Source organism: Lupinus angustifolius, chromosome LG20, assembly GCF_001865875.1.
Source record: "Lupinus angustifolius cultivar Tanjil chromosome LG20, LupAngTanjil_v1.0, whole genome shotgun sequence".
NCBI lineage: Eukaryota > Viridiplantae > Streptophyta > Magnoliopsida > Fabales > Fabaceae > Lupinus > Lupinus angustifolius.
The window spans coordinates 9,380,028-9,391,710 of record NC_032028.1 but is presented as its reverse complement, the minus strand read 5'-3'; the positions used below and the strand labels follow the sequence as shown (position 1 = coordinate 9,391,710).

The window sequence follows — 11,683 nt, the reverse complement described above, 5'->3', positions numbered from 1 at the left end:
AAAAAACTATCTCTTTTTATTTCCAAGAAACACAAGAATGATGCAAGAAAGCTTTTCAAAGAACATGCAAGATGAATATGAAACTTAAAGCCTTAGCATGATCTAATCTTTCTTCTAATGCAACACTCTCTAATAGTTTCTAACAATGATGATCAATTCTCTTTTCTCTGTGTTTTTCACTCTTTGTCATTTCTGCAATTTGCCAGAATTTATACAAAATAGATTTTGCCTCTAAAACAGTTTTTTCAGTTATGAATTTGAAACATCAGAAAACAGACACGTTAACCGATTAAGTCATGGGGTTAATCGATTAATCAGTGTAACATGATTAAAACAAAAGACAGATGAGTTAATCGATTAAGTCACCACGTTAATCGATTAACAAGTATGTTAAAACACATGATTCAAAAGACAAACTACTCATATGTTATGCTTAACTCCTATACATGTTTTAGCAATTATATTATGCCTCATATGCACATATAACATGTATGATATGCATGAACATATAATAAACTAGACGATATCTCATTTTAGTGGATTAGTTACTTTATTAAGTCTTGTGAGACTCACACTTAGGTTTACCTAACCTAGACTCAATATCTATGGTAAGCATCTTAGACTTCTAAAAAGATAATAAAGAATTATAACCTAAGTGTAATAAGTCATCACTTGAGCACGTGTTGATTGTTGAGACATCTTCAAGCTTTAACTAACTCATTGTCTTCATCAAAACATAGGCAAAACATTGCTAATGCATTCCTTGACACTTTGCACTTTCAACGGAAGTATAAAAACTCGGGGGTTTGTGTAGGTGTAGAAAAGTGAATGGTGGTTTGTATAATTTTGCTAAAACTCAGGGGTGAGTGTAATTATTTTTGGTTTCCTGTAGGTATTCTTGCACTAGAGGCAATCCTGTCCGAGCCGGGAACATCCACTGGTACGTGGGACTAACTCTCCCAGCGGACATTTTTTTCATCAACAAGACTCGAACCCGAAACCTTGCTTAATGGGAATCAAGCATGTACCACTTGAACCAACACCCGTTGGTGGAGGTGAGTGTAATTTACTCTTTAGAAAATGAGTCTTGACATCTTTATAAAGTACAAAAATGGGCAATCATAGAGCACATGTTGGAACATTAAGATTCAAAGCACATCTTCTTTTCAAATTTAATTTTATAGGGATTTAGTTCATGTTATCTTCCAAACTATGCATGTCATTTTTGTCAGCAGGAACTTTAACCATAATTTTTTGTAGATATTGTTATCACTATTTCCTCCCTCCTGTTGTATTGTTTGATAAACATTCCTCACCATATAAAAATCACCTTTATCCTCTGAATAAATTCATGTATTAGCTCAATCTTGTTTAGGCATTATAGACCCTAAAAATTTGTATAAATTTTAAGCTTTTGTTTGTTCCAAAGCTATGAAATACAGTCTTGGAAAAAAAATTAAGTTATCACCCTCTTACCCATAAATCTTCTGGAACTTAATATCACTCATGTTCCCAAACCTCTTCTCATGGGTTGCTTCATGCTTTGTGTCACTCTATGTGCCATAAACTTGTGATTGGTCAGAAAAAATATATTTAAGTTAAAATTTAATTATTAAGGAATTTTTTGACCAATCACAAACTCATGACACATAGAATGACACAAAATGTGGAACAGTAAATATGTTCCCTTTCTTATGAAGAGATGAGGTACATTGAATGCTCCTCCCTTGCTCATACTTGTACTTTGTGAGCATGGGCAAGGTAAGTTATGTCCTTCCAATTTTAAATTTTGATTAAATTAATACTTGAACACAAACACAATTATTGGACAATTTTATGATATGCAGATCCAATAAAATTAAACTAAACTGAATTAGTGGATAGTAGGGTTGGAAACGAGTCGAACCGAATCGAATCAGAGTTCAGTTCGGTTCAGGTCGATAAGGATTGACTCAGCTCACAACTCGGTTAAAGTTCGCGAACTGTTCGATTCATTTCGAATGGTTCATTTGAACAACTCAAATAATTAATTAAAATTTGAAAAATAGTTCAAAAGGTTATATATATATATAAATATAATCTTTTTTAGATATAATAATAATAAATATAAAAAATAATGTATGAGTCATAATAAACATATATATATCGAGCTAGCTCATGAACTTAACGAGTCGAACTATATCCAACTCAAGTTCAACTCGTTTATTTAACGAGCTCAAGTTCAGTTCATTTGGTTCATGAATCAAATTTATCGAGCTAAATAACGAATCAACTTCGAACGAATACCGAGTAGGTTCGGTTTATAGCAAGCCCTAGTGAATAGATGGTTTTCCTCATCTCACTAGAGCAATTGAGAAAACCAACATTGACCACGAGAGCCCAGATATGGCAGAGGTTTGAAATGGACCCAACCCCCATAGCCATAATAATAAGCTTTCTTTAAACATAAGGTCTATTAAAAGCAGTGTACGTCCATTTCCACCAATCTACGTACCCATAATATTATAATATAAGTACATTCACACTTACAGCTACAACAAGCCTATAAGGCTATTAGCCTCCACAGTCCACACTTCACTATCAAAGTATAAAAGTCATGCATTGAAAATCAAAATGTAGAAATGCCAAAGCATACTTCCAAATTCTCCTTTTCCCCATCTTTCTTTTACTTGCAAAATACAAATATAAACATAAATTTTAAGTGTAAATATATTAGGAGTGAGCATGGATTGGATTGAGTTAGATAAAAGTTTGGCCTTAAATTTTAATAGGAGTTTTGAACCGAGATCCGACCCTAGACTCGAAGATAACCTAACCTTAAATGATGATCAAATCAGTCTTTGAATCCGGACCTAGACTCGATTAAATATAATATATACTTATTTTAGATTAAGTTTTCTCATTATTACTTATTATTATTGATATATATTTGACATATAAAATGATATTTATATATATATATCATAAAAATTAGAGAATCAATGATACTTTTGACCAAAGATTTGTTATTATTTTGTACACAATTGAATTGGGATATATAAACATAATAGTGAATGGTTATGGTTGGATAGGGCATAAACATGATAGTGAATGGTTATGGTCGGATAGGGCTGAATTATGTTTACCCCCTACTCAATCTTAAACCTGATGATAATTGAATCATATGAGGTAAAAATAGAGTTGGTCATGCTCACCCCTAAAATATACTACTAATATACATATAACATGCCTTTAAAAATCCACCAAGGAAAAAACACATTTGTCTTTTGAATGCTCAAATGTTCAGGATAATAACATCATTTGTACAACTCCCTATGTCATTTGATTTGGTCAAAAAAATAAAATTAATATTTCTCACCAATAATTGAGAATATAATGGGAAAGTGGCATAATAAGTGGTTTAGTTAAATTATAATTATATTGTTATTATGAGAATGTTAACAAATGGGTAAGAGAATAGAACCTTATTATCATTGAAAAAATATTTCAAAGCATGAATAATATCAAGGACAGAAGGACTTGGCATGTGTAACAAAACACTTCAAACCAGTTAGTTACATGTTGTGCAATACTGCTTGGACAACTTACCGTAACAACTGTTTACATGATTTTCCACCTATCCAACACTGTACAGAACTGTGACTGTGAAAGGCTGTGTAATTGTTTCTTTGGATTACTCTCTTAAATTCTATTGCAGAGGGACCCTCATAGTTTCTTGTTGACTATGATCCAATCACTATTTGCTTTTGTGAAACTAAGAATGAAAATATTGTAACCTCAAAATGCAAAAAAAAAGAATTTGTTTTCCTTTCTTAGTGCTAGGACAAAAGGAAACTTGAGTGGTAATAATATTACACAGCATGTAAAGAAGGGAAGGGAAATGAATAGGATAACTAACTTATATCACCTTATGTTAGAAGAAAATACAAAAGAAAATACAAGTTGCTGTAACACCTAAAAGGTTAAAAGTCCCTAGTTGAACTTTTCTTGGTTAAAGAGCTATATAATATAACAATCTAGGAATAGACCCATCATAATTGTTTTTGCTAGAGAACTCCACCAAATGCCATTAGTAGCATAGCTAGAAAACCCAATGGAGGGTATGGAATTGAAAGCCTGGTTCATATCAACATGGATCAGCTCATTTTTTTTGTTAGATTGTAGTAAATTTACCTCTTGCTGGCATGGTCTTACTCCAAATGGAACAAGACTTTTTGACATTACTCCAACTTGGTAACAAAGGTTGGGGTTATTCCATGCACCAAACCTTCTTCCCATTTTTCCATAAAACTCATTAGAGAATTTAATCTCTCCTGTGAGATTGTTTCCACTTAGGTAAAGTGCATTGAGACAAGGCAAAGTTTCTAGCTTTGGAGACAGGTTTCCTGTGAGGTAGTTGTCACTAAGACCCAAAAACCTCAATCTCTTTAATTCTGATAGAGACTCAGGAATTTCTCCTTTCAAACCAATGTTAGAGAGTTCCAAAATGACCAAGTTTTGAAGATTTTCCCACTTTAGGGTCATGATGTCTCCACCTAATAATGGATTGTTGGACAAAATCATTTCTTCTAATGAATACATCTCTTGAAAGGACAAGGCCAATCCACCAGAGAATTTGTTATCCCTCAGGTCCATAAGGGTAAGATACTTAAGATTAGAAAGTTCATTTAGCACATTCCCTTGTAGAAGATTGTGGCTTAAATCAAGCTTCAATACTGAAGTTAAGCTTCCAAGTGAGAAAGGCAAGGTTCCAGATAATAAGTTTCTACTCAAATCCAAGATTAATAACTCACTCATTCCACTAAATATATCTGGAATGCAACCAATAAAATAGTTCTCAGAAAGAACTAGCCTCTTCAACTTGATGAGATTGCCAATACTTGGTGGTATTTCACCTGTTAAACTGTTTTCTAGTAATACTAGTGATTGAAGGTTCTTGAGTACACTAAAACTTGAAGGAATGTTTCCAATAAGACCAGGGTTTGATCTAAACTCAAGCAATTCTAAGGTACCAGCAAGTTTCTCCCAGTTTTCAGTGGGAATGGTTATTGGAAACCTCTTTTGTGATTGAAAGCATTTGAAGAATGATAGAGATTTTAGGTACTTGAGCTCAAACAATTGTGGTCTAAATTCCAAATTTTGAGCACACATTAGAGAATTATCATGCATAGGTCCAATGTTCAACACAGTAACATACCAAAACCCATTGAACAGATCACAAGAAACTCCCTGCAGTTGAAAACAACACATAAATCATAGTTGAACATATAGTTAATCACTATGGACTACAAAAATACTATATTTTTTCAATATTGAACTAATTAAATTAAATTTTCAAGTGATTAAGTGTAGAACTAACCCAAGGAATTTCACTTTTATCTTTGACATCTAGTAGAATTAATAAAGTCCATACAAGTCATACACTAAACTGTATCCTAGTAACTAGTAACTATACTATTCATTCAGAGACTCATGAAGAAACCATGACCTTATAAAATATCAACCATAAATTAATTTGAACTGTTGAAGCCTTATCTATAGCACAGTAATAAGGTAGTTGCATGGACAATTTGCAGTGTTATGGTACAACTATGTGTCTGATAAATAGTACCTGAATAGGAGTCCAACCACAAGGATCTGGATAGAGATCTGAGCCATTCCATGAATTTCCAACAAAGCCTTGAATTGTAGAGTATAGAGCTTCTTGTTCTGTTTTCTCCATTGGAGCTGCATCAAGTTCTACTTGTCCACAGCACCATGCACCAAGAGACAGAATGAAAATAACAGAAGTGACATGACTAATAGCCTTCATTCTTTTCATGATGTTATTCATCCAAAATAGGTGGATTATCAAGTGAAGTTCAAGATGGATGAAGCAGAATTTGATGAAGACAAACACATGTAGGATGAATTCAAGTGCATGAGTGCATACTAAGGTTAATATTCTCCTTTTAGAAATAAAAAAGACAATCTTCAACTAAATTATAACAAAAGGGATTGGCAGAGAAAAAAGATGAAACTTTGAAACAGAGAACTTAATCCTACAACATTGAAGAGGGTGATATATCAAGACAAAGACAAATACCACAACATGGACCCTACAGAAAATAAGGGGTGTTTTAGAATATAGCATATATTGTAGTATTTATCAAGAAAGAGAGAACAAGATCCTAGGTTTTTGTTCAAACAAACACAAGTGAATAAGAAAAGGAGAGTGGAGGAAACACAAAAGCTGAGCAATAAGCCTGAACTTCTATCTTACTTTATGTTTATGGAAAAGCTGAGGAAGAAGTATATATATATCAGATAAGAAAGACACACAACATGTTAGCACAGTTCTCAAAGCTCAAGGTCATAATAACAATGGCTTTAATGTGATCAGAGATGTAATAACTGAGAGGCCTATAACATGAAAGTATACAATAGGCTTTCATTTTATACACCTCTCCTATGCAAATTTGCACACCCTTTGTGTTTGTGATTCTCTTAAAGAATATTTATTATAAGGTGAGAAATCACTAATAGCATTGTGGAAATTATGTATGTGACTTTAGTTGGCTAATAAAAAGCGTTTTTTTGGTTGTTGGAGGATATAATGGACACAAATAAAAGGGTTAGAGTGATGGGTTTGAATATCAACGCATAGATTAACTAGTGGATGTTGTTATAGGTTTGAAGGATGTATGAATAATTGGTTAGGAGAGGCAAATAGACATTATGAGAAATAGAAAGTATGAAATATGAAAGAATGGTTTCTATGTCTTCCAATTTTCTTTATTCTACAAAACTTAAGTCACAAATATACACTTAAGAGAGACAAGAAACTCTTCATACATTAAAAGTAAAAGGAAAGTAAATATTTTTATCCTTTAATATATAATAAGATAATACTTCCTCTCTCATATATATATATATATATAATAAGAAAAATATAATATATTTATCATTTTATTTACAATAAAATTATATTTTTATCTTTAAAAGTAAAGCAAAAACAAGAACTTTCTTGATGGTCCTTGTTGGAAGGATATTTGTGCTTCAAACTCATAAAAGGAATGTTGTAGTTGGATGATACTTCCTCTTTTGTGGAGGATGTGTTATCTAACACAATTGAAATAACATTTTTATCCTTAAAATTAAAGTAAAAATAAAAACTCTCAACCGGAGCATCGGAGATGGTCCTCCTGGGAGGATATTTGTGCTTCAAACCAAAAAAAGGAATGTTGTGGTTGGATGAGAAATATGAAGATTGCATTGGTAAGGGGGACCACATTCACCATTGTCCATGCAAAAAAGAAGAGGTGGATGAAAAAGCATGCAAGACAAATAAGGCTTTTATCCGTTATTGCCTTGTTTTTGATGGTGGGTTTTCAACAGTATTCTTTAAAGTAAATAGAGGGAAAGGAAAGATAGAAAGAAAGGACAAGATAGCACAGTGGCTATGAAGAGTGCAGTTAATTAATCACATTGCTTCATTGCAGATAAGTCCAGAATATTGGACCATGCTTCTGTACCCCCAAAATCTGTTGGCTCTATCTTCTCCTCAAAATTTGTACCCAACAATATAAATTCCAAGTTTATTTTAAATCTACATTTTTAGAAACTTTATTTTAAATCTAAATTTGTAGATTGTTGTTAATTACTATATTAAAGCTTGGATGGGGTTTTGGTGGTGTTCCCTTCAACAGAAAGTCTTACTATTTATCACATCTTCTTACTACTAAGGGTTGTTTAGATGGCTGAAATTTGGTCATTAATGAAAGTATAGAAATGACATCATCTTTAATAATAAGGGGTGGGTTTGGAGGAGATTCGGGATGAGATAAAGTTCAAATCCTCGCTATGGATCAAGAGTAGAGTCAAATGTGCAAATATATCTTGATTTAAATAAGTCTCTAATCCGATTTTGTTTTTGAATTGTTATTGTTAGACATTTTCTATGATGGTTAGGGGTTTGATGTTCTCTTTTATCTCTTATTGGGGTCTTTTCCTTTTCGTGATGCTATGTATTTTTGTTACTCTTTTGATGTAATTTTGTTCTTTCTTAATAAAATTTCACTAACAAAAAAGAAAAGCTTCCATTTTTTCATATGTTAAATAAATTTGTTTTCAATTAAAATTGTTCTTTTATGTACTCCATTAGTTTAATAAAAATAGTATAAGTTTGTCAAAAAATGTTACTAAAAATAAAGTTAAAGTAAATTACACTGATACCCCCTGAGTTTTGATGAAATTACATAGACCATCTCTCACTTTTCTACACTTACACAAACCTCCCCTAGTTTTTATATTTTCATTACATTGACATCTCTGCATAAGAAATAAGTGTAATATTTTAAACAAAAAATGTGATAAATGCAATTAAGTTAAACAAAACATGATATATTGTGTAGACAAGTCTAAATAATATACAAATCAATGTATCTTTATTATTTTTTGTTACAAAATGCATCAACAATTCTAAAGAAATATTGTTTAAATTGCTCTTATAATATAATGTAACGAACTAAAAATAATAAAGAAATATTGACTCATGTATTATTTGGACTTGTCTCCACAATATATCATGTTTTGTTTAACTTAATTGCGTTTATTACATTTTTTGTTTAAAATATTACACTTATGCAGGGTGGTCAGTGTAACGAAAGTATAAAAATTAGGGGAGGTTTATGTAGCATAGAAAAGTGATGGGTGATTTGTGTAATTTCACTAAAATTCAGAGGATGTTAGTGTAATTTATTCGTAAAGTTATGATAATGCACTAAATAAAGAGAATAAAAAGGGTTGAAATTTTGACATTAAAGTAAGCAATATTCATTTTATGTACATCCTAAGAGTTTAATTATTTGGAAATTTGATTACTTTTTTATAAGAAATGAAACTTTACATTAGTTTAACTTTAGAGTGGAGATTTACTTATTTTAAGAAGTAAGTTTTATAAACTTATTCTTAATTTCATCTATCAATTATATGGAAATCCAATAGTTTGAAGTAATAAGTAAATTTAAACCATTAAATTTCCCTAAAATTGATAAATATGATTGAGAGTAAGTTTATTCTTGGAGTAAATAAACCTCCTTCCTTAACTTTATATTTCTTATACAACTTCACTATTTCAAAGGAAACCCTCTATATATATATATATATATATATCATCCTTGATCTTCATAAAATGTTGCACAAGAATTAATATTGATTTTTTTCTTTCAAATGCATATATTGTAATGAAAGTATAAGGTTGTCATTACAAATTCCAAAGTAAATGAATCTCCTTCACTTAACATCTCCATTTATATTTTGCAATTAAGGTGGAACATGTCAGACCGCTTACCAGGAGCTTATTACTCAGCTTATAATAGGTTAGGTCATGCTAGACTTTCTTCATGAATAGGTCAGACTTAGACTTTCTAAAAAACATATTTAGCTTAACAAGTCAAACTTTAGGCCACCTAAAAGGCATGTTAAGCCTGACAGACCGATCTATTTGGTTATATTATCTAAGAATGTTGAAATTATAATAATTTAATATAAGTAATATTATTATATATGTAATATTAATATAAAAATATATACAGAAATATAATTTAATTATTAGAATTAGATGAACCTAACTAAAAGTAGCCTTATAAGCCCATTAAAATGTAGACATAATAGTCTATTTCATGACCATACAGGATAATAGACATCTAAACTGGTCAGGTCAAATCATACTATTAAACAAGTTAGGCATAGACTTTAATTTTTTTTTAAACAGGCTAATAAGACATACACAGATTCCTATATACTATATATGTTTAGTTTATTTAAGGCAAAATCTGACATGATTTAACCAGTTTAGTTGCATAGTTGCAATCTTGTACTCTTAATATCTCATCCTTCAAAAATAGTTATATTTTACTCCTATGTATAAAGGTAACTTTGGTTTGTTATTTAGTATTGAGAACTTAATTAACGTCATTGGATGGAGAGAGTCTCAAAGAAAATTGTCTCAACCATAATTATTTCTTAAAACATCATGATTGCTTATTGAGGAACTCGGTTAATTATTTTCACAATTTAAAGTTTAAAAGAAAGTATAAAGGTGGAAAATGATATACATATTGACATAATTAATCACATAACAAGGTTTGTTTTTTCCAAATTCATATATTACTTATAGAAAATATTAACAATTGTGAAAAGTTTTGCATAAGTGAAAAGTTTTTAAAATTTTAAATTGATAAAATTCTTAAGCAAATTTAATAATAGAATTTTAAATAGGTAATTTTCATTCCTAAAAATCCAAAAGATAACCTTCAAATAAAGTAAAAATACTTTTATTAATATAAATAAATATTCCTCAACTTAAATCTTATCTTAACCTAGATATATAATGGGTAGCTCCTTTTATTTATTTATATTTATCTATCGATTAAAGTAAAATGTATATATGTGTGCATTGCGAGGCTGTCACTTAAAAAATATATAATAAAAAATGAATGGAAGTTAAATGTTAATAATAGGTTAATCATGTTTTACGTCCATTTACACACATATATCATTTTATTTTTGGTCCCCATAAGATACTTTTTACGGTTTTGGTCCTGATAAATATTAAACATTTGTTGGAGATCCTTTCATCCAGGTATAGTTGTTATGATAAAATCATTAAATGACATAGACTTGTTAAATAATTTCTAAAAAACAAAAATTGTGAGGACTATAGTTGTCCTCCGATCCAAAGCCGAAGATTAATCTATTTTCCATTCGAGATATATCGAAGTGGATATACTCTCTCCCAAGAAAGCTTTTTTCCATATACATGGAACATTAGTTCATTAAACAAGGTGTCAACGGTTTAAATTCAAAATTTATTTTAAAATAAATAATTATGACTCATTGGAAATTGAATAGAAATATTTATATGCTCTCCATGTAAGCACGTTTGTATAGGTGCCTATTTTTGTTAAACACACTATAGCTAAAGACAACACTTAAATATATATTGGTTTTTTCTTATATTATGAAATTGTGAGTACTTGGTCCTAAAAAATCATAGGAACCTAGGATAAAGACGATATTTACAAAGCCGTAAAACTTATTTAGCATTGAAAAATATATATTTTGTTTCCACAAACTTTACAAAAAAAAGGTTAATGTGGCTACCCTACGTTAAAACTTATTTTCCCATTTACTTATCATGCAACTATCCTATATATTTAGTATGTAGAGGAGCACATCTTCTATCCTATAAAATGTGTCACTTCATATATTATTTTTATAATTCGTTAAAAAAGATACATTTAAGTTAAAAGTTTAAAAATCAACTATCTTTTTCACCAATCACATCATATACCACATGTATTATATGAAATGACATATTTTTTGGGATAGATGTGAGGTAGATTGTACACAAAAAAGTAGGTACTAAAAGTCCATAAAAATTAACCTCAATAACAAATTCATTAGACCATCAAAGATACATAACCACCGTTCTACATACTCCAAATGAAACTTAACTGATCCACCAACAAGTGCCACTAATTGATGAAAAAGTATAGAAGATCCAAAAGAAAAAAGGATCCTTAGAGATTTGAAGGATGGACCACACTAAATTGTAGGGGAATGGGAAGGATAATGAAATCATAAAAGGCTAAGCAGGTATAGCCAAAGCCAAAGCCAAAGCCAACACAGCCTTACTACT

At 30.6% G+C, this 11,683-nt stretch overlaps 1 protein-coding gene across 1 annotated transcript; it reads right to left on the bottom strand.

Annotated features, from left to right (window-relative positions):
- On the bottom strand, positions 3,773-6,488 carry LOC109335037 (piriformospora indica-insensitive protein 2-like). Its single transcript, XM_019571076.1, has 2 exons — positions 5,612-6,488; positions 3,773-5,229 (listed from the first exon to the last, which is right to left on the bottom strand). The coding sequence occupies exons 1-2, from the start codon at positions 5,831-5,833 to the stop codon at positions 4,000-4,002; spliced, it is 1,452 nt and encodes a 483-aa protein (XP_019426621.1). The 5' UTR covers positions 5,834-6,488; the 3' UTR covers positions 3,773-3,999.

Excerpts from the sequence above, each read along its gene's own strand:
- LOC109335037 (XM_019571076.1), bottom strand. The coding sequence starts at position 5,833 with ATGAATAACATCATGAAAAGAATGAAGGCTATTAGTCATGTCACTTCT. Across the intron at positions 5,230-5,611 it reads GTGGTTGGACTCCTATTCAG|GGAGTTTCTTGTGATCTGTT; the intron begins GTACTATTTATC and ends TTTCAACTGCAG.